We start from the raw sequence: 27,761 nt of genomic DNA, 5'->3' as shown, positions 1-27,761 counted from the left end.
AAACTCTCCAGGTCACTTTACAGTCAGAGCATACGTTTTTCTGTGGGTGAGCAGCGGCAACCACACGCACCATTGTTCACTCAACCCGGAAGTAACTCAAATAAATAGAAAGCTAGCTAGCTAGCCAATAGATAGCGAATAGCGAGCCAGCTAGATAGGGAGCCAGCTTGATATCTATATAGCTAATAGACAGCTAGCTAGATAGCCGGCCAGGGAGCTACATGCACGAGCAAATAAATAACAAATAGCTAGCTAGCAAGATAGCTAGCTAGATAAATAAATCAAGCAATTTCCATGTTGACTTTTTCTATAAATTAACATGATTAATTATGAATCATAGCGCCCCACTAACGGCGCGAGGGTATGCGTACATTAGAAAATATGACATAAAGGGTACGTATTATTATTATTGGTCTTTGAGAGTTTTGAAAGGTGTTTGTAAATGAAATGTATTATTATTATTATTATTATTATTATTATTATTATTCACGGTTTTTTGTTGCTGTTTTTAACATTTTTTTTTAAATTCAAGTGTACACGATTGGTCGCTCCTTTAGTCGCCATTGTGTTTGGTTGACACCAAAAGAGCCACAGCGCCCTCTAGCGCCAAACGGCGACACTTCCCATATACAGCAATCGTGTGGGGGTAAAAAAAACATAAAGGAACACATGCTGTGACCCCCGCCACGCCTCCCAAAAAAAGTCAATGTTGCGTCTTCATTTCGCATTAGGCATAACGATCGAGGGGATATATATATTTGATATATATATATATTTATATATAATATCATAAAAAAAGGTGCACCACGTCGTCCAAATGGACTTTTTACTTCGCCATCGGTGAAGGAATGAACAGCATGAGCACAAAGATGATGTGCGCGGGGGTGATGTGATTTCCTGTGCAGGAATCCATCGGCCATGCCGACACCCTTGTGTCCACTTTTGGATTGTCAGCAACACACAAAAAAAGTGGCCGGAGAGAGGGAAAGGAGCCTTCAATGAGCCTTCAATGGGGCTCGGGGCAATTACTGACTGCGAGGACCAATAAAGTCATTTAGTCCAGACCGTCTGATGAGACGTCGTCTCGCCTGCATCTCGATGGCTTTATTTCCTCCTGTTCTAAAGTCATTAGAAGACCCCCCCCCCCCAAGCCGGACAATCATAAACACCCCCCTCCTACTGACTAGTCTCCAATCAAAAGTACTTATTTGGGATTAGAGGCCAACCACTTGGATCGTTAAAAGGCAACATTCTTTTGCAATCACGATCTTTGGATTTTACATCAAAACTATTTTTTATGTAAAAGGATATACATATAAAGTATATATATATAAAGTATATATATATATATATAAATATATATATATATATATATATATATATATATATATATATATATATATATATATATATATGTATATATGTATATACACACACACATATATATGTGTGTATATGTGTATACGTGTGTATATGTGTATATGTATATATATATATATATATATATATATATATATATATATATATCACACACACACTATATATCTTGGTATATGATGTATTTAAAAATAAACCACGCGCGATCACACACACACACACACACACACACACACACACACACACACACTCATACACACATTTTGTGTGTGTAATTCGGGCTGTTTTGCTCGAAATATGCCCCAACATAAAGTTCAGACAAAAGAACGGTGAAAAATCTTTATATACAACTAAAAGCAAATATAGACCACACGTAAACAAACACACGCACACACACACACACACACACACACACACACACACACACACACACACACACACACACACACACACACACACACACACACACACACACTCAAATAAAATCCAATTGCAAAATAAAATGATAGAAGGGAAATGATGTCTTGACCGCATGGATCGTGATCCACGGTGTCTCTTGGATGCCTTGAAATCATATCGTAGAAATAGTTTTGTTGTTGTTGTTGTTTTTTTCCCAATAAAAATCCCAAGTGGTCCTTGGTGCAGTCGATCCTAGAGCAGGTCCTTTGCACCTCTCTCTCGATTCATCTTCTTCATTTTCATCCTCCGATTCTGGAACCAGATCTTGACTTGCCTTTCGGTCAGGCTCAGAATCCGGGCCACCTCGTAGCGTCGGTCCCGACTCAGGTACATGTTATACAAGAACTCCTTCTCCAACTCCAGAGTCTGATATTTGGTGTAGGGACAACGTTTCTTCCGACTGGATCGCGCGTGGATCCAGTTCGCTGCCGGGTTGCCTGCATGCGAGCCACAAAAGAAGAACAAAAACAGAACAAAAGGTTTGTCTTTTTTGACAAGAAACAAGAGGACTTTCCATTCCTCTCCAGGTGTTTCCTTGTGAGCGTTTATTTCGGGACTTTTGTGATTGACCCCCCCACACACACAAAAAGTGCAGAATCGTCTGTAATAACTCCAAAAAAAAAACGCGGGCGAGTTCGGTCCGTACTGGGCCGCGGCGTAGCAGTGGGCCCCACGCAGGACACTTTTATGGCTCCGTAAAACATCCCGTTTTACGCAGTCAGCTCACACGGTTATAAATCAGACCAGGGGGGGTCCGCGCGGGGGCGATTTGCATGCATGCGCTTCGACTTCCACTTACTTGGCTCCACTTGTTTCTCGTCTTTGGGCTCGCCGCGGCTGGAAAGTTCACTTCCGCTCCGAGCCTTCTCCGGACCTTCGGGGACATCCTCGACCAAAGGCCGATTTCGAGGCTCCCGGCCCGGCTTGGCGTCGCGGATCCTCGGCGGCGAAACCGGCGTCGCGCCTCGCCCGGGCTGGAATCCGGCGAACCGGGGGACGGAATCCGGGACGGGGTCCGTCCGCGGTCGCGCCCCGAGGCATCTTGGGTCGGACCGGTGCGCGTACGGGTGGCGGTAGAGCCCCTGCGGGTGAACCGGAGGCCACGACGCGGGGAAGACGCTCGATTTGGGAGCGAAACTGCAAGAGGAGAAGTCGGCGAGGCGGTCGCCCGCGGCCGCTGGCCCGACGCAGGCCGCGGTGTGCGCGGGGGGCTGAAGGAAGCGGGAACCGTACGCGTCGATCGCGTCCGGACTCGCGACGGCGTCCGCGTAGCAACTGGCGAGGGCGGCGCTGAAAGACATGCTTTTTTCGGCTTGCTTTTCATGCATGCGAGCGCTCCGAATAAAAGCACTCCGCACTCTTACGGGGAAGCTGCCTGCCCTCGATGAACGATCACACGATTCGTTTTTTCTTTTTTTTTTTCTTTTTGGCATGCCTGCGTCTACACGGATTGGTTCCGACGATCACGTGATCATATTTACTAATACTGCCGTTAAATCAAGCCTACCTTCATACAAACCCTTTACATGTTGCCCATATTTTGACTCCTCTTTGATTTGAATGTAAGAAAAAAAAACATGACTCGATGACGTGTGAACAATTAATGAGCTTCAACGTACGCCAGACGTGCACGCTCGCGCGTTCACGTGGAAGTTCCTTTCCTCCAAACTACCAGAATCCGAATCGATAAAATAACACCTTGTCAAATAAAGGATTAAATACACTTTAGCCATTTGTCTTGGAAACGTTTTTTACGAGTTGATAATAAGCAGAAAATAAATATTAAGAGAGTAATTACTCACCTAATATAGATGTGTATCGATAAATGTTTGCTGGTGTGTGTGTGTGTGTGTGTGTGTATGTATTATTACGTCATCGATTAAAACCAAAAATGAGGAAATACTCAAGGAAGCACATGTTCCAATCAAAATTTAAAGTAAGTTCCAATTTTAAGTCAGTGATTATTATTAGTAGTAGTCGTAGTAGTAGCAGTACAATACAATACATGCATATTGATTTATATAGCGCTTTAACAACAAAGTTGAAGTTATTATTACTAGTATGACTACAGTAATACTATTACTATTAGTTTTGCTATTGCTATTATTATTATTGGTCCTTGAGAGTTTTGAAAAGTGCTTGTAAATGAAATTAATAATAATAATAATAATAATAATAATAATTATTATTATTATTATTATTATTATTATTATAAAGTGTCATTGAGAGTTTTGAAAAGGGCTTATAAATGAAATGCATTGTTATTTTTTTGTAATATTGTTAAATGTATTAATATTTTTATTAATAATAATATTATTATTGTTGTGGTTGTAAGGTGTCCTTGAGAGCTTTGATAGGTGCTTATAAATGAAATATTTGTAATGAAATGTAATGCATTATTATTATTATTATTATATTATTATTATTATTTGCTATAAAGTGTCCTAGAGAGTTTTGAAAGGCGTTTATAAATAAAATATATTTTATTATTATTATTATTATTATTATTATTATTATTATTATTATTATTATTATTATTATGAAATGTATCTTTATATTTAGTTTAAAACATATTTTGGACAATGAATTGCCAGATCACTTCTTGAGTCATTCCAACAAAAAAAAATGTATTAAAGACTCTAATGTATTTTAAAATTGAGCAATAAAATAAAAATTAATATTTATAATATTAATGCATCTACTGCAAAAAAAATCAAATGAAATATTAATAAATACTAAGATTTTTTTTTTTTTTGATGAATTCTTTCAATTTCAACACAGAAAACAGACAGTCACTGTTGTTGATTTTTATCGCAAGAGATTGTACATGAATGCAACACACATGCGACACATCAACTTTGTTTGGGAATCCCATTTTGTGCCGATGTCACCCAAACACGAACATACACCAAATAATAATAATAATAATAATAATAATAATAATATTTCATTTATTACCCAGAGAGTGTCAACTGATTTGCAGAAATGTACATCACACTTAGCACTTTACTCGGCACTCCACACAAAACAATCTCACAAACAACTCTTGAGTACTATTGGACGCCACGTGAAGAAGTATTGTATAACAAAGTGGTGTTCAGAATGATCCCTTGCTTTGTTGGTCCCCCCCAAAAAAACACAACAATGAAATCATTCACCGCCATTCACGAATTTATTCGGGAATTGAAAATATTTATTCAGGTTTTTTTTTTTGTTTGGGTGCCGATAAAGCGCTGGCCATGGCCTCTGGCAATGTTTTTTTTCATTCCACAAAGGGCGGCATTTCCCTTTTTTCCATCTTTGCGCTTTGTTCCAACTTGAGTGCTATATAAACAAATATGCACCCTCCGCACCCTGCCCACCACCTTTTCCAGCGACTCCCCTCAGGCAGGCACTACCATGCGATCCATGCGCACCAAATCCATTTACTCTCTAAACAGTATCCCAAATAGAAGTGTATAGTGCCTCTTTGCATTTTTTTTAATGATGATACTAGTGCAGCGTGTTCTACCATAGGCAGATTTCTTGTATGTTCCACATACTTGGCCAATAAAGATGATTCTGATTCTGATTGTGATTCTGACGTATGTATTGCATTGTGTTTGGGACAGTCACCCCCATTTCAATCTTATAACCCATATAATTTAGGAAATAACTCTTTTTCTGATAAAAGAAGAGTGTCCAGTTTCTTACGGTGCATTGAATGTTTATGTAGTCCTAAAAATCAATATTCTATGGGTCCTGGAATTCGAGTGACAATGACAAAAACCCTGGCGTTGAAGTGGACACATTTTTTCACATTGTCTGCCAGTGAATGAGTTAATGTATCTATCTATGCCAGTGACGTATCGCGACACCTTTTTCTGATATTTGTATCCTTTTTTACCGCAAATATAAAATAAGTATGCCGATGTGCTCGATGCGAGTTGTGAAATGCTGCTTTACATTGTGTGCGTTATATAGTGACCTTTGACCTTGGCATTATCATAGAGTAAGTCCCAAAGCGCATGACAAATAACACGAAGCAACGTCCACTGTCACAGTACAGCAAAAGTCAACACACAAAGTGTATGATACAAAGATGCCTTGAGATACGAGTGACCTGCTTGACCAATTATTCCTGATACATTTTTTTTTGCACCCGTGAGTGGCAAATATGATATAAAAGCTCTGAACTCAATTCACAATAAGCACCATTTTGCTAAAGATCCAACAATGAAAACAAAACAAAAAAAAAAGGTTCCAATCTGTTTTTTGCCACTGCGGTTGAAATTTACTGTCCAATGAAACAAAGAGAATTTCCAAATAAGCAAACAATATTACTTTTCGAACGACCTCAACTAGCTTCATGCTAATATAAACTAGAAAATGCCATCCGTATGCTAATCAGTCGTCATGACTCTACAAACCTTGAAGCATCTTGAAATACAGACGCTCCCCCTACTTACGAACATTCGAGTTACAAACAATGGTCCATACGAACATTTTTGTAATAACATATGTAGTATTGTCTTCGGTTGTACATTTACATACCTTTATGGAGCATATATTTTATGAAATGTTTATTTTTCAGTACATACCAATACAGGTTACTTATACAAGCCTTAAACATACTTATATAATCCTTAGATATACTTATATAAGCCTGAAACACACATTCCATATTAAATATAGCACTGAAGCAACTTCCGAACAAATTCACCTTATGAACAATTTTCCTTCGTAAGTTGGGGGGAGCGTCTGTATTAAGGAATGTATATAATCATATTCATAGACATCTATTCTACAAAATGTATAAAATATTATAGCAACTTCAATTGTTCTTCGTTTGTGTCTGTCTCATATAATGCTGCCTACCGGTGGTCAAAGCTGGCGTTTTAGAAAGCATTGATTTTCATTTTTAGATTGTGTTCGGGTGGGTCTATACCACATGTGTCAAAGTCAAGGCCTGGGGGCCAAATCTGGCCCGCCACATCATTTTATTCGGCCCACGAAAGCAAATCAAACTTGTAAAATTCCACGATGCTTGCTGAAGTCCAAACCAAAATTTCAAATAGTCCCACGTAGACCACAATAACAGTTTTTATTTTTAACTTCAGATTTGAAAAGTAGTTATTCATGAATATGGTTATTTTTGACCTAACTGTTTTTCAAGTATCCACTGTTTTATTAAGTACAATTTTATAGATTCATGTTTATTTCCGTAATGAAAACAACCCAAACAAGTTTTTTTGCAGGGTTCTGGAACAGATTAATAACATTTCTATTCATTTCAATAGAAAAAGATGATTTGAGTGGATCCTATTTCATATCTCAAGGCGCCTGTGTAATGCTAACATGATTCATCAATACTACTACAAGGAGTTGACATGACACTTCACGAGAAAGTAAGATTGCAGTTCAGTTCCCGCACTCGACCTTCGCGGTTCATCTTCTTGAGCTTCATCCTCCGGTTCTGGAACCAGATCTTGACCTGTCTGTCGCTTAGGTTGACGCTCCTGCTGATCTCTAGCCGGCGCTCTCGGCTCAGGTACATGTTGAATAGGAACTCCTTCTCAAGCTCTAAGGTCTGGTGCTTGGTGTAAGGACAGCGTTTCTTCCGGCCGCTCTTGGCTGTCAACCAGCTGCCGCTTTGGGCGTTGCCATTGTGATCTGCGGCAAACAAAACAAATCATAATTGAGACATTATGTCACGCAGACAGACCCGACAAGAAACCGTTGAACTCATTCACTGCCAGATGATGTGCAAAAATGTGTCCAATCCAGTGCCAGGGTTTTTGTCATTGGCACTCAAATTGCAGAACCCAGAGAAGATTTAGTTTTAGGACGACGTAAACATTCAATTCGGCGTAAGAAGCCTTGCAGCCTCTTCTTTCAGCAGAAAAAAAATAGTTCATTCCTAAGTTATATATGTCTGGAGTTATCTGTGCTTGAAATGGGGGCGTCTGTACACAATACAATACGATACATACATCGTGATTTATATACAATACTATACATCCTAATTCATATAGCGCTTTCACAATAGCTGCAGCTGTAACACAGCACTTCACATAATAGTCAACACAAAGCAAAATAATAAACAACAGGAACATAAAAACATGGACAGTTGTGCAATCTTCATGACTGAATGTCCATGTCTGCTACAGGCAAGTATATAAGTAGATATATATAAAATAGTGTATAGCTATTAACAACGACTAAAACTGTAACAAAGCGCTGACATGGACAAAAGGCAAATCCTGCCCCCCTCGTAGAAGGGAAAAACATTGCTAGAGGTCTGACCAGCGCTTTATCCGCACCCCCCCTGCAAGAAAAAAAAAACAAAACCCGAACAAATTCAAGAATGGCGCTCCACGTCATGCTTTTAAATTCCCGAGTAAATTCGGGAATGGCAGTGAAGGAGTTCAAAAGAACCGCAGGGTTAAAAGTAAGACAAATTGGGTGGACTAGCTGACCCAAAATATCCTGGTTTATTTACACCCAGTGCTTTGGGTTGAGCATTTGACGCCATTGGGGTCAAGATGAGTTACAAACATGGAGGCCATTTTGTCCAAAACTTGGATCGAAACTTACCCAAATTGGGATAAAATAGCGAACCTAGTCCACAGCCAGTGCTCTTATATACCACCTGATAATTTCACCTCATATATTGGGTTACTATTTTCTTATAACAAAGGGCAAAAACTGTGCATGTGTATGTGTTCATTATACTAAGAAACATTCCCTTCTTAAAACTCTAGGTCAATAAATAAATAAATAAATACAACAACAAAAATATTTTGGTCAAAAATCGGACCTGTCTTTATTTATTTTTTATTTATTTATTGCAAAAAAAAAAACAGAAAACTGGGTGAAATTATGGGATATTAAATGTGTCAGAAACATTCCAGGATCTCGGTCAAATCCAACTGACAAATTCTGGGTTTCCCCCCCCGAAACTTGGAAGTCTACAAAATACCTCCGGCGGCATTAGCTTAGTTCACTACATGAGCAAGACCACTTCCAAGTAAGTCGCAGGAATGGTTGAAGGTGTGGTTGAAAAGGCTGGAAAGCTGGAAATCCAACTTCCAAGAGTACAGGGAAGGAGCGCTTTAGAAGGCTGGAAATCTTTTGTTGAACTCTTCTGGCCCATCTCATATTTCGGGGAACAAAAAAAAAACATATCTACGTATATGTTTCCCAAAGTGTAAAAGTCAATACTTTAAGGCTAGACCACCCATAGGGATAACAATGTACTTCGTAATCCACCCGCAGTGAATGTACACGTATAAAAGTAGTTGTAACGTAAATCCAGGAAACAACTCCAATTTGGTGCCCCGTGGTCAACTCGTGAAAACTGGAGCACAAAAGTGTTCAGTCAGATCAGACCGTGTATAAAAAAAACAAGTCGTATTAATTGCCTGTCAAAATAAAAGTACAAAAAAAACTAGGCCAAAAGTGGTGAAATTCAAACCCATTTTCCCTTTAAACATTTTTTCTAACACTTGAACGGATTGGAAAAAAACTCTCAGTACTAAAATTGAGGATAGCAAGACATTAAAAGTAATCCAAAGTAACATTTTTCAATCTATTTTGAGGATTATTTATTTTGTATACCTTCCCAGACCAAAATATGGTAAAAGTCACAGTTGGGGAAAAAATGGAACCTCAATGGTACCATGATAAGCATACTAAATATAGCACTTTGAGGATTGTTTTATCCTTTGATGCCTTACAATTATGCTAATTATGTTATTCCACTTAATGACAAGTAATCCAAACTAATGACAAAAATAGTAGAATGATGTTTTGTGATAAAATGACGATAACCAAAAGTAAAACAATGTCTTCATATGAGGGTGCTCGCACTATGGTAGGTTTTGATTCGAAATTAATGTTTAAAAATAGTGAGGTTTACTGTTGGATTAAAAAAAAAAAAATTCTACCACCAAAAATTATGAAACTGAATGTTAAAAATGTGTAGAAATGAAAATGGAGCTTTAGTTTAAGAATTATTTCATTACGAGCAAACCGAAAATGATACCTGCAGTCAAAGTACGGGGCTAAAATTAAGCTCGGTCATTGTCACAATACAGCTAGCATCTAAGTCAACAAAACATGGACGTCGCGATTAATATCGTCGGCTGTTTAATACATTTCGTTCATAATTGCCTTTCAAAACTCTCAAGGACACTTTTTAGTTGTCCTTTTCAACTACAGACCGAAAAGTGTTAAGCGTCAAGGGTGGGGAGAGACTTTGGAGGGTGTTGTCAATTGCAGACTTACAGTTTCAAGTAATTGGGGCTCATTTCCTCTGGCTAATTTGCAGTAAAAGTCAAGTGTGAAGCGTTATTAAAAAATAAAAAAAAGGAAGACAGAATGAAAGTTAAAAGAAAGATCAATTTCCTGATAGTCTCGTGACATTGCACAACGTCAAATGGCTAGCTAATGTTATCATCTCGGTTTACATCAGGAAAATGTTGACTAAAATGAAAATACGCCACAGGGCAAAAAAATGGACATGGCATATAGCCACACACCCACACCCATTATTATTCAAACACTTGCGTGACCAAATGTTACGTTAATTGTTACGGTCAAAACTACGGAATCCAATAAAACGGTTTACTGTTTTATTTTCAATGACGTCACCAACACTTTGCTTCGAGTGTGTGCAAAGATCGGCACGAAATCAAATCATCGTTTTTTTTTTTTTTAATGAAAAGAACGAAATCATGTGCTTTTTTACTGATATTTTTGGAGGGAGTCAATGGAAGTTTACTTAAATATCATTTCTGAAATAAAATTGGGAGTTTCTGACGACACTGCATGGTTGAAATTGAATTCAGATCGATCGATCGATCGATCGAAAGTGATTGAATCCATTCTTCACTCCTCCGATTCATGAAAGCACAAATTCACACCACTGCTTATTCCTTTTCACAGTTCATCTCCATTTTCACCACTATTTTTGTTCATGTTTTCACACTGAATCTTAATTTCCCCCTTCTCGTGTCAAATGGAACCGTGAACATGATGTCTAACAACATTTTAGGAATATTGCAAACATTTGGGCTTCTTTTGAGGCGTCGGTGGAGGATCAATAGTTCCTTTGGGGCTAATAATGCTCATTTTACTCTGTATACACATGATTTCAAGGTGTTTATTTCACCATTTTCAAAGTGCAATTATTAAATGTATTGTTGGGAAAATATTTAAATGCTTATAAATGAAATGTATTGGATTATTATTATTAATGCATTCCTCACCCCCTTTTTTTCATTGCATGGGAGCAAAGTTCACTAAATAAAAGGTATTATTATTATTATTATTAGTAGTAGTAGTAATATAAGTGTATTTGTATTAGTATTTGTATTAGTAGTAATAGTATAAGTATTATTATTATTATTAGTAGTAGTAGTATAGTATTGGTGGTGGTATTTGTATTAGTATTATTATTATTATTATTAGCAGTAGTAGTCATAGTAGTATAAGTATTATTATTATTAGTAGTAGTAGTAGTAGTATAAGATTTGTATTTGTATTAGTGGTAGTTGTATAAGTATTATTAGTAGTAGTAGCAGTAGTAGTAATATTTGTATTTTTCTTCGTATTATTGATTAGTTCGCAAGTTCAAGATATATATAATATATTATAGTATGTATAGCCCCATGCATGCTTAAATGTTGGCAAATAAAAAGTTCCATCGGAGGTATTATTGCAAAGTATGCGAGCGCGTGCACGTATGACGAGAAGCTCGTGCACCTTAAAGCCTCTCATGAAAAACATGATGCAGACTGCATGCGGAGGCTTCTCTGCGTTTTTCTTCGCGTTTTTACGACACTGAAGGCCAAACCCACCTTTGCCATCCCGGGGCACCGTCAACTCGGGACTCGACTGTCTCTTGTCCTCCTCCTCTTCTTCTTCTTCTTCTTCTTCTTCCTCTTCTCTTCTATTTCATCATCATCTTCTTCTTCTTCTTCCTCCTCCTCGACATTGGGCGTGCAACGCTCCGCGGGGCTCGCCGCGGCCACGGGGCTGCCCGGCGGGGCGTCCTTTGTTGCGGGTCGCGGTTGAGGTTGCGCTCCCATCCGGTCCAGCCGCATCAAGGTCGGGCGGCGCTGCGTGGCGCCGCCGTACGTTTGGCCGAGTCTGAAATAGCCCGGAACTGGAACCTCGGCTCGGTTCGGTTCTGCCGTCGGGGGGTAGTACGCGCGGAGGGGGGCGTTCTCGGTGAACATACAGCAGTCGCCTTCCTCCTTGATGCCCTCCGCGTACGAGCAATTCGGACCGACGGGCGCCTCCGCCGGTCTGCGCGCCCTCCCCGCTTCGCCCCACCGGTGGGCGAAGTACGAGGGGACGCTCGGAGCCCCGCCGGGGTGACCCGGCTCGGTCCTTTTACACAAAGGCGGCACCTGCGGTCCACGCGTTTGTACCAAGTAGTCGGACGACGACGACGGCGTATAGGCGAAAGCGTCCATCGGGAAAGGGTTAGCCGCAGCGGAGTTGCTAGGGAAGGACATTTTGGACGTCCTCTGGAAGCTGACATATCTGCGTCGAGAGTCACATGACGGGCCCACCAATGAGCTTTGAAAGTGGCCTTGACACGCACCGCGGTCCTGCCCGAAGGCGCAGTCTGCAGCGACACCTAGAACCAGCACTTGAAATTGGTTCGTAGGGAAGGACTGCTGGGGTGCCTGGGATGGGGGAGGGGTTTTTTGCGCTTGGGTTGGGGGCCTGGACTTAAGCGAAGGCTACGAGTGCGACGTGGTCCTTTCACGAGGGGAGAAAAAAACACGATCACTTTAACCCTTGGCAAATTTGCTAACTCGTCTCATTGCAGTCTATTGATTTCTATAACAATCCCATAGACACATTTGGAACATCGCCTCATTGCCGTCTATTGAGATCTAGAGTTCTACAATAATTATCATCTATTAATACTACACGTGTTTTACTTCTATTATGGTCTGTTCATTGAAAACGGTCGCACCTAAACAAGTTAGACCTCTTCAAAGCACTGGTTCCGATCCAAAGATCGCACACAACATGATAAGCAGGCGATCTCATGTACAGCATGTTTTGTGGGCAACCACATACGTATACAATTACATTCCGGAATGTCGTTTTTTTTTTAATTATTCTTCATTCTCCGTTGAGTTACTTCATTTAAAATCGATTGCATGTCAGGATTTTGCCACGGTGTTTTTTTTCTTTGGTCATGATTTGCAAAACAGCCCAAATGACAGAGTAGAAAGACTTGTTAAATGCTTTTGGTCTCTTTTCCCCAGAAAATAATCGAGTACATGTACGTGGAATTGTTGTTTTTTTAATTCCTGGGGTTGTTGTTTTTTGGCAGCTTGTAAAAAAATGGCGTGAAACAAATTGTTGTGGGATCGTCCATTTTTTGGTCGTGTTAAAGTTGTTAAAGAAAAAAAAATAAGCAACCATTTTCAAATTATGTTTTGCTTTGCCGCGTTTGAAAACTAGTTGAACGCCAAGCACATTCGAAACATTGACATCTATTTTGAAAGAATACACCGTTTTTCGTCAATGACGAATAACACCGAACTGTAACGTCCATTTTATTTGTATATTACATGCGTCACCATACACACACATTATATACACAATATGTCTCAACGACAAAAAAATACGCGTAGAGTATAATTGCACACTTTTTTAAATATATCTTAAAGCAAAAAAAAAAATTACAATCGAGGTGGATGTTTTAATTTGAATGGATGTTACATTAAACGATTTCACCGAGGCGTTAATTAAATAAAAGAATCTCGACAAGGGAAATCCTCTTAAAATCCCAATCATGAGGGAAAAAATTGTGCGTTCAAGTTAAAAAGGATAAAATAAAAGGATTGTACATAGGGAGAAAATAATTATTACACTATTTAGGGATTACTGATGTGTCTTTTGTTACATATTATGAACACGCAATGGATTTCCAAAATAAAGCTAGAAAATATTGTCATGAAATAAAAATGGTGTGTGTGATACAGTTTTTGTATATATATATATATATATATATATATATATATATATATATATATATATATATATATATATATATATATATATATATATATATACTGCATGAAATACACACACCCTGCTAAAACCAACATGTGTTGATGTAATCTTAAAGCCTGTCTGTTTGGTTGTAATCCTTCCACCCAATCTACGAAATTACAAGGCTGCCCCCTGGTGGTGATTTTCCGTAACGACCTACACAGTCGCTCATGTCATTTCGCTGCTGGATTTTGATAGCAAAGCAATTAAACGCTTCGTCAAACTTATTTAAGACCCCTATTCCCTCCCCAATTCTTTTTTTTCTCTCCCCAGGCCAATTCGAATTAAAAATACATCTGATCACGTGATTGAAAGAGAATGAGGCGGTCACACTCACGTCCATCGAGAAAGCTCGAGTCCACATCCACGTTGGTTCGTGTTGAAGGTCCAACATTTGTTCCCACCAAAAAAAAAAGATGTCTCCGGCTCCTTGGACATTCTCAGTTGTACTTTGAGGTCTGCATGTGGACAAGTTGGATGAAGTGGGGTGAAGTGGGGGCTTCTAATGTCCAATAGCCCCTTATTTAGCACTTTACAGCTGCTTTTATGATTGTGTCTAGACGGTTCAAGGTTTAGTAAACAATCCAGTGTGTGAAAAGAGGTGAAATCAAGGCGTAAGGAGACACATTGCTCCCAAACCTTGTCTAAAAAACCAAAAAATCCCCTGTCAGCTGTTCTTTACTTTTACATATTTTTTTTTTTTTTTTTTGCTGGACACATAGACACCACAGGACATGCATCCTTTTTAAATGGACATACACACGAATAAATAATGCCCCCCCCCCAAAAAAAAAAAATAGTTGGTTGATCAGCCGAAGGGAAATGAATCAATAAATATCTCGTGGAGTGACGTCACACTGCTGTCATGGCGGCTGACATGTGTCGAAGGAAGCTAGTCTTTGGCGAATATATATCGTATATATATATATCCATATATATTTACATATATATTCAGATATATATATATATAAGTGAGCATTGTTAGTGTACGTGTAGTGCGTCTCAGAAGAGGGGGTTGCCAGTGAAGTACTGTAGACGGTCGCGGTTGAGTTTCTTCTCCTTCATTCGTCTGTTTTGGAACCAAATCTTGACTTGTCGGTCGGACAGGTTGAGCATCCGGGACAGCTGCAGGCGCTTCTCTTTATTAATGTAGACGTTGAAGAAGAACTCTCGTTCAAGTTCTCGGATCTGGTACTTGGAATAAGGGACATCTTTTCTTACGGGACTTGCCGGACGAGGCTGAGGGGGGACAAGAAGGGGACACTTTCAAAACAGGGAATAGTAATAAACCAAGTCTTTTTAGATGTACTTGAAATGTGTGAAAATATACGTGCGTAACGTCTAGTGGGTTTTGTGCATTGTGCTTCCATTCATTTTGGGCTTATGTTGGTGTATGACGCCAAAACAATTGTACAATCAAATACAATACAATACATATCGATTTATAGAGCGTTTTAACAACAACTACGTCTGGAAATAAGCGCTTAACACTGACAACTATTGTGTACCTAACGTGTATTTTGTTGCGCAACACCGTCAACGTCGACGTAGCATATTTTCATGTACGTATACTTCAAACGTTTACTTGTTTCAATCCCCAAAATCCAAAATACTTTTTTAACAACTCCAATTCGTTCCTCTGTAATGTCACCCCCCAATTTTAGACGAGTGAGGATTGTTTCAGAATTAGCTCAAAATGTCTTCATATTGCAAAAAAAATAAAAATTAAATTACAAATCATGAAGATACGTAGTCACGTGACGCTTCTGAACACAGGCAAAAAAATGCACGGATTTTTTTTGCATTGCTTACCAATATAATTGTGGATATAGATGTATATTATGTACACACACATATATATACACAGCATATAAAACAATAAAACATTGAGTGTGTATATATATATGTAGTATATATCTAATTTTGTGTGTATGTATATATATAGATATATATTTTAAAGAGTCATTTACAAGCAGCTTTCGCCATTATCCATTTGCATATCCGGAAACAGTGTTTTTATATCTATATTTTTTTCTATATTAATATATATATATATTTACTTGATTTAATTCTAAATATATATCTATGTGTTTTTAATGCACGTGACGCCCGTTTGCATGCAAGCATGCGCAAACTGCACCACTCAAGCAAACTACTCCCATTTTTCATCCCAGTAATGAGTTTATCTGTTCAAACTCAACTAAAAGCAATTTACGTCGTCTCAAGTTAAACTTAGATGGTGCAGGATGCACATTTAACCCTGGCACTGAAATGGGGGGGGGTCTCTCTCTCTCCTTATTTGACTGTCTTCCGCTTATCTAATTGTCGATACAGGAAATGAGGCTAAAAAGGGGAAATCCTAAATGTTTATTGGTGGTTATGCTAAAGTATTTGACGAAGAGGGTGTTTTAGATGGAATCAATTGTTAAATGTGGTCAAATAATCTGTCACGTTTCAAAATAAAAGACAGTCTGGAAATAATTCGTCCAAGGGTGTAAAGTGGTTCAATTCGTAGGCCCTATTTTTGTTTCTAGGTCCCCTTTTAAGCGTTCATGCGGCACTAGTGAGATAAACAAGTACATTTTTATCTGTCACTTTTCAAATTAAATCACGAAAAAAAGCACTTGAAAAAAAGCACGTTTTATTTGACGCAAATAAATACGAAATAAGGCCAACGTGTATGTTATTCGACCCCTATGTGGTGTGTCAAAAAAGCAACATTTGAGGTGTACATTTACACACACACACACTGTTTCCGGATATGCAAATGAGATAATGGCGAAAGCTTCTTGTAAAATGACTCTTTTAAAAATAAATACTTTAGTATTCGTGACTGGCGCGTGAGCCTATTTCCGCTTTTGGAATCAGTCTTTTAAAGTGGAAATGTGCTTCTGGGGGCGAGCTAAGGGGGGGCGGGGGGCTTCAACTTTATTTTCAAGGTGATGTTACAAGTTTATTTGGGACGCCATGGCTGGCAAGATGTAAATAAAGCTTTTTGGGGGGTATTTGTATGGCTGCTGATAGTGAATAGGCTAGCCAAAAGGGAGTACAGCAGGGCGCGCGCGTCTGCTAACAGTTTCCCATTGTAAATGCCTTTACTGCCGTCAAGAACATCTTATTGGGATATAAAACGCTTTTGCATGCTTATAAAAGGCGCACGCGAGCGAGCGCGCGCGCGGCCGAGGCGAAGGACGGACGGACACGCCATTGTCCGCGCCGGACTCTACCCGAGCTCATAAAGGGGCGCTAGACAATACAACCCACTCTGCCGGCTGCTCTTGTCGCCGCAGTTGGACGACGAGTCGTCGTCCGCGCTCGCCGTCCCGTCTCCGGTTCCCCGGTCCACTTTGGCGTCCCCGGCGGCGTCCTCGCCGCTTTTTTGTCTCGGCTGAGACGGCGGCGGCGGCGGCGGACCCGCTGTCTCGACGGCGTTCTTATCCGGGTCGGATCCGTCGAAGAACTGGTCGAAGCCTTGCGGTAGGACGCCGTTGCGTCCCACGCCGGGGAAAAGGTTGCGAGGCGAGCCGGCGCCCGCGCGGTGGCCCCCGCCGCCGCCGCCGTACAGCGGTTCGCTTTTGAAGGACGTCTGGATCAGATCCCGATGCGCGATCTCGTCCGAAGAGTAATAGGACGCGTAGTTGCCTCGGTAGTGCCATTTGGCGGGGTGTTCCAGAGCGTAATCCCGAAAGGAGACCTCGCGAACAGGTTGGCCGAGATTCGCCGAGTAGGGGAAATTCACCTGGCACGAAGTGCTTTGCGGCAAAAAGGGAGAGACCGACGCGAAATCGGGCGCGGAGACGTAGTAAGTACAGCTAGGTGCGAGATACATGTTGGACGCTCGCTCGTCGTAGTCCGTCATGTCTGCGGCGACGTTTGGAGAAGGGCGGAGGACCGAGGAGACTTTCTCCGGCCCGCTTTCTTCTCTGCCCCCTTTTTTTTCAACTTAGCCCGTCTGCTTCGCCAGACCCGGACGCGAGCGTGCAAAGAACCGCCGGCCGGCGGCTTCTCTATACATCCCGATCGATTCTCGGAGGTAATTGTGTCATGTGATCCGACGGCTAAAGAAATTACCATACGTCGATATCGGTCATTAAAAAAACAGTCCTGAGAAACTCATGTGAGGCAGTTTGAGAGACTCCATTGGTTCCCTGGATGCTAGGGGGTGGGGGGGAAGGGAGTGGTGGTGGTGGGGGGGGGGGTCGTCTCTTGCGCCATCGGGAACAAGTAGAAAGACGAAGGAGAGCTAGGGAAGTGCAATATTTTCATTCCGTCTCACTCAGCGACAACAAGTTGCGGTCCGAGTGATTTAACCCCCCCCCCCGCCCCCCTTTTCAGACCCCCCCCCCCCACTAACCACCAAAAGCATTGACGTTGACCTCCAGCCTTATTAATGAAGGGCGTAGAGGAAAAAAAGAAAAAACCAAGGCCACATGCGCGTCCATGTTAGAATGTGCACTTGAAGCCTCATTGCTCAGGTGGGTGGGAGGGAAATGGCGGCAGGGGGGGGGGGGTTGATATGACGCTTGGCGCACTTAAACATACGCACGATGGCTTCTAATTCGACATTCTTTATTGTCCTCAACGCAATAAAACAGACGCTTGGATAAATATAACACATAGCCCCCCCCCCTCACCAACCGCACAACACACACACACACACACACACACACACACACACACACACACACACACACACACACACACACACACACACACACACACACACACACACACACACACTACTGCAGTGATGGAAGTGATAAGCCATCATACAAGAAATTAACTTGAGAAATATGCACTTGAAATGCAATGAAGAGACGAGATGATGGCTCTAATGAGAATGAAGGTGATGCAAGTGAATTATTCAGCACGGCTGCCAATTTGGAGTCAATTTATCGATTGATAGAAATGATCAAACGCTTGATAGATTTTGGAAATCAACGTTTCGGTTCTGATTTCAGATGTACGCGTCGGTGTATTCATTCATTGGAGTTATCATGGATAATATCTGATTGACTATAAAAGGGAGAAGTGACGCGTAAAATGCTTTCACCCGTAAACACACACACACGCGCGCGCGCCCACACACACACACGGTCTACAGCATGTGTGTCAATAAATAGCTGCTTAAATATAAAAGACGAAATGTATGAGTTTACTTGTCTAGTGTTATTGCATTTGCCAGTCTTGTGTTGTGCTCGCGTGCATGCTGACGACTGACAGATGACATTGTACAAATAAATATACATGCTAAATACTTTAAAATCTAAATGAGCAGCAGTTTGTATAATTCCAACTTTTACATTGCTTGCATCTTTGAGTGTAATTCTATACGGGTAATATATCATTTTATTGGATTGTATAATATTTTATTGCATTCACTGTGGCGACCCCTTAATTGAAGGGAAAAGCCGAAAGGAAAAGAAGAAGATAGTATTGCATTGCATTGCATTGTGTATTGTATTGTATTCAGAATCAGAATCATCTTTATTGCCAAGTATGTAGAACACACAAGGAATTTGTGGAATTTGTATTGTATTGTATTGTATTACCAATAATAATATTAATAATAATAATAAAAATAATAACACATTTTATTTCTAAGAACCTTTCGTAACTCTCAAGGACACTTTTTAATTGTATTGTATTTTATTTTTTGTATTGTACTGTATTGTATTGTATTGTATTTTAAATACTAAGACTAATTCTAATAAATAATAATAATAATGAATTTGATTTCTAAGAACCTTTCCTAACTCTCAAGGACACTTGTTTTTTATTGTATTGTATTTTATTTTGATGTATTATATTGTATTTTATTTCATTATGCTTTATTTTATAATTTTTGTATTATATTCAGTTTTTATTTAATTTTATTTGTTTTTATTATTTTGTATTATTGTATTTTGCTTTATTTTTTAAATTTTGTTTTATTTTTTTGTCGTTGTATTGAATTGCATTGTGTTGTATTGTATGTTTTTGTGTTTTGTTTTTTTTTTAACTTTGTTTTTTAAATGTAGTTTTATTTGATTTTGTTGTTGTGTTGTATTGTATTGCATCGTATCCTATTGTATTTTTTCTTCTTGACGTTTTGTTTATTTGGGGGCAAAAGCAGTATTTGAACAATATAATTTTGGGTTTCTTTGGACCTTGGTTGCTTGAGGGGACCGCGTTTCCCTTCACCGAACCACGCGCACTTAGTGTGACAACGACCACCCACCCCCACCCCCACCCCCACACACACAATAAACACATTCTCCTGTTTTAAAGCGTTACCTTAACACATCCAAAAGTTTAAAAGCCTCGAAATAGTCGTATTGCCACCGATAAAAGTGCTCTTTTTTTCGGCTATTGTGTTATTTCCCTTTGCATCTGAAAGCCATTGGGTCCTTTCTTTCTTGTCAGGCATTTGAAGGGACGACAAAAAAAGCGAACTTGTAAAAGCATTTAGATCAGCAAACTGCTCGATCACTACATTGATATCAACTACTAAAGATTTTGACGACACAATATGACCATTGAGATGTGTTTAATAACATGGTGCATGATTTTGACATGTTTTGGATGATTAATGAGTCTTGCATATTTTTTTTTTGCTTCTCTTTGCCACCCTCGTGTCATTATATTCGCTGTAAAATTTGCCACGTGTTTTTATTTGAAACACACACATTAGTGCACACACACGCACACACATACACACGCACGAGAGAGAGATAAACAGAATCGTTCATATATGTATGATTCTGTTTATCATCCTTGCTTGCTTTCGACTAAAAGTCAAAAAAAAAAATCATAATAAAATGAGGGCAAATGAAGTGCAGTGACTTTTTCCAACAGTATCTTTTTCAATTATACTATTTCCTTTCTTGGAAAAAGTGTATCGTATGATCTGCTTTGTTTGGATCCTATTCGTCCATATTTTTTTAAGCACGGTTATACCCTAATCATCATTTTAGAAAACCCTGATCGCTAAAAAAATATATATTTGTAATATATAATTGTTTCATTTATTGCAAATCAAATGAAATCCGATTTTATTAGTGTCTGGTGACAGAATAATTACAAATTGGGTTTACTAAGAAATGCAGCATTTATTTAACAAGGGAGAAGACTGAAGTGGCTTACTGTTGATCATTTTCACATTTCATATTTCATATACTATATATACAGTGTGTATATGTGTGTGTGTGTGTGTGTGTGTGTGTGTGTGTGTGTGTGTGTGATATATATATATATATATATATATATATATATATATATATATATATATATATATATATATATATATATATATATATATATATATATATATGTGTTCACTATATATACTGTATATGGTTCACAATATATATATACACACACGTTTATGTACACAGTTACACACACACACACACACACACACACACACACACACACACATACACACACACACACACACACATATATATATATAGTGTACATTTCTTTAATTTATTTCTCAGGACAGGTAAAAAAACGAGAATGCGTGGGAAGCTGGAATGCAGTCCACTAACTTGACCTTAACTTTGTTTTGTCCCCCCCCCCCCCCCCCCCCCCCCCCCCCACTGTCTTTAGGGCCCTGAGCTAAATGACGCTGTCTGGCAGCGTTTTGCCGCAATAAAGCAATAAAGTCACAAAATGGGGGGCGGAGGAAGACGGCCATTGCAGCAGCACTAAAAAGTCCCCATGCAGGATGACAAAAAAATAAAGAAAAAGATGCCTCGTTTTGAGGTTTTAGTTGTCTTTTAGGACACGATAATACGTATTTTCTACATATACATATTATCTAAAGGCAGCATGCTGGAGAGACTTTCTTGCATTCGTTCTTCCATTCTATTGTTGAACGCTAAATAAATTATAGCGAACGTGTATCAGTCTGTAATTCGCAAAATCAATTCGAATGCACGTTTGTTTGTATTGTTACTACGCAACTTTATGAATTTCAGCCTTTTTGGCGCCCACAAATGTCTCCTATTTGGAACTCTGTCCAAATAGAGATCCGCTCGTCCACTTTATTGTCATGCGCAATGGAAAGCGCTTCAAACTAAATGCAATCGGGCTGTTTAGTTTGATTCGTTTTCAAGGAATACATTTGTTTTTCATCTGTTCAATATAAAACGCTGTAAATCCTGTCAACTGGCTTTTAACCATCTCAAGCATTTTGTCACTGCATGCCTTCCTATTAGAAAACCGCCTTACTTACCTCAATGCAGCCACCTTCAAGTGACTTTGCAACCCTGTGTGTGTGTGTGTGTGTGTGTGTGTGTGTGTGTGTGTGTGTGTGTGTGTGTGTGTGTGTGTGTGTGTGTGTGTGTGTGTGTGTGTGTGTGTGTGTGTGTGTGTTGTACAAAACAAAAGCTCTGCGTGTTTTTCTTTGAAAGTGACACGAGTTGCTCACAAGGCCGTTGTTTTGGTGAAGTTGTATAAAAAAATAGTTTAATAACAGTAACTACTGCCATGTAGTCCCCCCCCACACCAATAAAAATAAGAATAATGAGGAAATAGACTCTCAGACACTCAAAATGGAATACACGATAGCTTTATTAGAAAACAACATGACGTCATCCTGCTCTGTACAATCCGATGTTGTTAAACGCGTACATGAATGGGATAAGCTTATGTAAACATGTTGGCAAAAAGAGGTATTTCTTTAAAAAAAAACAGTACAGCGTAAATATAATAATGACTTTAAATTCGACTAAAAACGTATTTCCGTCAGAAATCGTTGTTTATTTACAACATGCGACCGTTTCCGTACCATTAGCATAACATCAAACAGTATCATTAGCATACCAGCACAACGGCCTAAATAAACTCGAAATTTGTTTCCAGGATATCATTAGCCTAATAGCAAAGTAGCTTATCAGTCATGTTTGGAAATTTTGAGAGAATTTTACAACAAAAAAAGGCAAACTTTTTGTTTTTATTGAAAATGTTACTTTAAAACCTTTAAAGCCACACTCGGTTTTTAAGTTCGGGGCCATATTTGTTAGCCCGATAGCAAAGATGGATTCAAACGGGGGGGGGGGGGGGTGTTGAAGACTTATATAACATTTTTTTTTATTTCATGGCTAAATTGCTAGCAGTGTGCTTGCTAAAACATGTTTCGCCCACTCTTTTATTACGAGGAAACGTTCCTCAACGTCATGCTAGCAAGCTAACAACATCGCTGGCCAATTGTATTTTTGGTCACTGCATTTGAAGTCGTTATGTCAACTAAGACGTTGCTTATTTATTGAATAATTCGCGTTCTCTTTGATTTCTCAAAACGTTTTCACACACACACACACACACACACACACACACACACACACACACACACACACACACACACACACACACACACACACACACACACACACACACACACACACACCCGAAGTGGAGCGGCGAAGCTATTAAGCTAACGTCCTTTCGACTTGGAAAGAATTCCCATTCCAGCAAGTGACCGCGTCATCATTCGTCACATTCCCAAAGCGTCGTTTAGGGAACAAAAGAGCGTATTTATTTACAGTTTTTAAAAAGAATGAAATAATTGACAAGCATGCATATGTGGAAGACGTCGACTGAAAAAAAAGGGCGTCAACGTGAACTTGATCTTCTCGATGACAAGACAGAGAGAGAAAGGGCCTGAAAACACGTCATAGTTGAAAGAGTTACGGCGAAAAGCCTCAAAGCGGCCACCGCCAAGTGTGAAACGTCTGCCGTGACGAGGGATTCCGAGCATTTCACGCGAGGTTTATAAATAAAAAGGCAAAACAACAACAACAACCCAGTCAGTCACGGCGTGTCGCGACGTGACGTGACGTGACGTGACTACTGCTCTTGTGGTCCACGTGACTTGGAGCGTTTCTTTCTTTCTTCTTTCTCTTCTTTTCTTTTTAAAAAGTCCGTCAATAAGGAGCAAAGAGTTGCTCTCGCATCATGAGTCTCTTTTTCTTCATCCTGCGGTTCTGGAACCAAATTTTCACCTGCTGGTCGCTCAGCTCCAATCGCTCCGACAACTCTTTCCGTTTTTGCCTGTTGATGAATTCGTTGAGCAGGAACTCGCTTTCCAGCTCGGCAAGTTGAGGCTTGGAGTAAGGCTTTCTCTTTTTTCGGCTTCTCACCTGCTGGGACGAGCACCAGGGACCACCTGCACATACCCCCAAGCACCCCCCCCCCCCAAAAAAAAAAAACACACACACGCACACAAACAGGGAAATTAGCCTCATGAAGCATGCTATATGGAAGCTATAGCTACAAAAAAAAATCTAATAACCTTTAAAGATACAAAATAGAAGTTGTAAATAAAATAATTCCACCGTGTTACAATTGTTCAAGTATGCTTTAAAGAAAGCATAAGAAGCATTTGATATTGTTCAGTCGATCTTGTCCGTTTTTGGCTCTAGCGAAATGATCCATATTCGTCTGTAGATTGTACGCTTGCGTGGCAGAAAGGGAGCTAAAATATACACCGAAATCTTGTATTTTTTATCATCAAATACCACTGAAACAATGCGGAATATTGATTTTGAAGGAAAAAAACAGATTTTTTGCCTCTTGCTCATGCCCGTTACGCGTTACATATCAATAACAAAATATTTGTAACGTTTTCCATTTGACTTTTGTATTAATATAACCTGCATAAGAAGAAAGACAACACATTTTAGATCTTAAACTACGTACTCGAGAAAATGGACGTGAGTGCCATTTTTAGGGTCTCGAACCAAAATTGTATTTACCCTTGGTGATCAATACCTGGTTAATCGATTGAGATTGATATCATGACGTCTATTGAAATTGACCGAGAACCAACGACATGACGTTCGGCGTGACGATCGTAATACACGAATGGCAAAATGTGTTAGTCGTATTCTGAATGAACACTTTTTTAAATCATTTCATTGTCTATAAAAATTGCCATGATAAAGTAAAATGATCTATCTACTTACCTACCTATCTACCTCTTTATCCATCCATCTGTATTTGTCTGTCTGTCTGTCTGTCTGTCTTTGGTAATGACAACCACATGGTGACTTTGATTTGAACTCCATAATTCCATCTATGACGTCGAATATCCCCGTCCCGTCATATGATCTGAGACACTCTATGCGTGACTACATTGGCCCAAGTGTAGACTAAAATTATTTGGGAATTATCGCACCATGTCACGAAAAAAATGTACATTTAAAATCTTTTTTGTGTGTAAAAAAATAGAGTGTCTGTTTTGGATGGTTGTATTCTGATATGAATTCTGTCAGTTGTGCACCGGAAACGAAGGAGCGAAGCTGACGTGGACCCCTCGAGTGTTTACGTCTCCGTCTATCTGCTCTCGTGTCTGTCCGTGACCTTGAAAATGCCCGAAAAAGTGCTTGAATTTGATCTCGAAAAGGATTCCCGCCGAGAACGAGCGCTCCGCTTCCTTTCTAACAATCGTTGGCAATCGACGGCGACAGATCGGCAAAAGCGGTCACGGGCGCGTTGTAAAAAGACAGAATTGCAGCCTACTTCCGACGGCGAGTTGCTAAACAATGCTACGGGGGTGTGGGGCGGCGGGGGGGTTACACAAGGGGGCTACTTGACCTTCGGCAAAACACGTGAGAGTCGACGCAGGCCGTCCGACGTCTTGCGGCTTGTTGTTTCCGTGCAGTCGTCGAGAGCATTCGCGATCGAGATGGCCGGCGAGGGAACCGCGGCCGTCCGAGTATCCTCGGAGCTCCTCGGCGTAGAGCTCGTGAGCTCCGCCCGACGGAGGCGCCCTGCGGTCCGGGCCCCGAGGGCACCGCGGCGACGCCGACGCCGACGCCGACGTCGGCGTCGGCGTCTCCTCCTCCAAAGGAGACTTGGCCGCCTCGCAGACGACGATGTTGTCGTTGATGTTGGCGGAAAGGCCCGGGACGGCGGCCGCCGCGCCGTCGTTTATTCCGGGCGCGGTCGCGTTAGGGCGAAACGTCGGGCAGTAGGTCCCGAAGGCGCGGCTCTGCGCGGGCGCCCCCGAACTTGCCCACGGGAGCGCGCACAGCTCTGCCCTCCGGTTGTAAGGGAGGTGGTGGTGATGGTGATGGTGATGGTGGTGGCGGTGGTGCAGCGGCGGCATGTGCGGCGGCATGTGCGGCGGCCCGCCGTTGGCGCCTCGCAAGTTGGACAAGTAGAGCGTCTCGGGGCTCAAGAGGGGAGCCGCGTAGCCCGGCGGGCTCAGAGGGTTCCGTTCGCACATTGCCATGGAGCTGGACGAGCCGCGCGCTGATCCCGAAAGCCCCTTAGCGAGTTCTCGAGACTAACCGGCTAGCTAATTGCTGATTTGTCCAGAGATCGTCACGTGATATGCAAAGTGCGCCGCGGCGGGCGGCCCCACCCTGCCCGCGACCGGCAAATGCAGCCAGACGGAGATCATTCCACCGTGGTGAGCAGTCTCTCTCTCTGTGTGTGTGTGTGTGTGTGTGTGTGTGTGTGTGTGTGTGTGTGTGTGTGTGTGTGTGTGTGTGTGTGTGTGTGTGTGTCTGAATTCATCCATTTTCACCTTTCGTCTGATTTATGGCCATTAAAAAAACCCGTAAAGCCTCTATGACAAGAGCTTTTACTTTGGGGTGGAGGGTGCACGCGAGTAGTCTTTCAGTATTAAGAAAAACACATCTTGTATTTTTATTTTTTGGAGGGGGGTTTAAATTCTACATTAAAAACACCTAAAGAGTAAACAAAACAAACCAAGGACATAGATTGTGACAAAACATATTTGGGAGTTGCACTAAATAGAATCACACATCACTAAGGTGGGGAGGTGGGCTGGCAAATTCTTATTTCTTTCTTCTTATGTTTTTCTTATTTCTTCTTTATTGTTATTTCTATCTGTGTGACCGATTTACATGATAGCTGTCCATGTTAAGTGCGTTGTTACAGCTTCAGCCGTTGTTTAAGCGCTATATCAATCAATCGATGTGATCAATATGTATTGTATTGTATTGTAGAAAATTCTGTAAAGGTAGTTTTTCTTGCAGCAACTTGATATTTGGTTTTCTTGCCCGATTTAAGGCTCGTCTGCAGAAAAAAAAAACTTCATCCTGTGACTATAAAGTGACCTTGAGAGTTTTGAAAGGCGTTTATGAATGAAATTGATGATGATGATGATTATTAATTGCCCCTGACTCGTGCTGACAATCAGATTGGATGGATTCCCTTATTATTTGTCTCCCTCAACAAGTTAGTTGCCTTAAAAATGTGCATTCACCCAAATTTCTTATTCTTATTTTTGACAGTGCAAACAAAAACGACAAATAATAGACTCTTAACCCTATAGCAGATCATAAACAACCTCTATTTGGGTCAAAAATGGACCAACTCATTACGATGTTCGAATTTGAGCCTATGTTTTGGGTTGTTTTGACAAAAAAAAAATATCCAATGAGGTGATATTTTTTGAACAAAAGGACCAATTTGTCACTTTTTAAATTTTGATCCTATTTTGTGTGCTGTTTCGACGAAAATCAATCCACTTAGGCGATTTTGTTTAGGTACAAATGGACCAACTCGTTACTTTTTCGAATTTGATTTTGAAAAAAATATGCAATTAATATGCAGTCAAAATATCGCACGTTTTGACTATATGTGCATTAATCAGTATATTATCTCGTTATTTGTCGTTTTGATAACAAAAAAATCTACATTTCATCATTTGTGTATAAATGCATATTCTTTGAATGAAAATATATATAAAAGCACGACTGGATATCACACATTTTCCTTCCTCCACCGAAACCACTTGAAGAACTTTGTAAAAAGTCCAAAAGAAATAAAAGTAATGGTTGAAAGATCATTTTAACGGTATCCCATAATAATCCTCCAATATATATATATATATATAT

At 40.2% G+C, this 27,761-nt stretch overlaps 4 protein-coding genes across 4 annotated transcripts; all 4 read right to left on the bottom strand.

Moving 5' to 3' along the window:
* Positions 1 to 1,702: 1,702 nt before the first annotated feature.
* hoxd9a (homeobox D9a) lies at positions 1,703 to 3,704 on the bottom strand. Its single transcript, XM_089002474.1, has 2 exons — positions 2,636 to 3,704; positions 1,703 to 2,273 (listed from the first exon to the last, which is right to left on the bottom strand). The coding sequence occupies exons 1-2, from the start codon at positions 3,267 to 3,269 to the stop codon at positions 2,029 to 2,031; spliced, it is 879 nt and encodes a 292-aa protein (XP_088858600.1). The 5' UTR covers positions 3,270 to 3,704; the 3' UTR covers positions 1,703 to 2,028.
* A 930-nt stretch (positions 3,705 to 4,634) lies between these two features.
* hoxd10a (homeobox D10a) lies at positions 4,635 to 12,431 on the bottom strand. The gene is given in 3 exon segments (XM_089002961.1): positions 4,635 to 7,488; positions 11,679 to 11,778; positions 11,781 to 12,431. Coding segments are annotated over 3 exon segments (936 nt in total). The 5' UTR covers positions 12,342 to 12,431; the 3' UTR covers positions 4,635 to 7,213.
* Positions 12,432 to 13,894: 1,463 nt separating this feature from the next.
* hoxd11a (homeobox D11a) lies at positions 13,895 to 18,029 on the bottom strand. Its single transcript, XM_089002962.1, is given in 3 exon segments — positions 13,895 to 15,108; positions 15,110 to 15,141; positions 17,167 to 18,029. Coding segments are annotated over 3 exon segments (831 nt in total). The 5' UTR covers positions 17,762 to 18,029; the 3' UTR covers positions 13,895 to 14,904.
* A 4,546-nt stretch (positions 18,030 to 22,575) lies between these two features.
* hoxd12a (homeobox D12a) lies at positions 22,576 to 26,288 on the bottom strand. The gene is made up of 2 exons (XM_089002493.1): positions 25,486 to 26,288; positions 22,576 to 24,055 (listed from the first exon to the last, which is right to left on the bottom strand). The coding sequence occupies exons 1-2, from the start codon at positions 26,123 to 26,125 to the stop codon at positions 23,814 to 23,816; spliced, it is 882 nt and encodes a 293-aa protein (XP_088858619.1). The 5' UTR covers positions 26,126 to 26,288; the 3' UTR covers positions 22,576 to 23,813.
* Positions 26,289 to 27,761: the final 1,473 nt, after the last annotated feature.

Source organism: Hippocampus bargibanti, linkage group LG08 (assembly GCF_051943395.1).
Source record: "Hippocampus bargibanti isolate YZ-2025 linkage group LG08, ASM5194339v1, whole genome shotgun sequence".
Taxonomy (NCBI): Eukaryota; Metazoa; Chordata; class Actinopteri; order Syngnathiformes; family Syngnathidae; genus Hippocampus; species Hippocampus bargibanti.
This window is presented reverse-complemented; position numbering and strand designations above follow the sequence as displayed.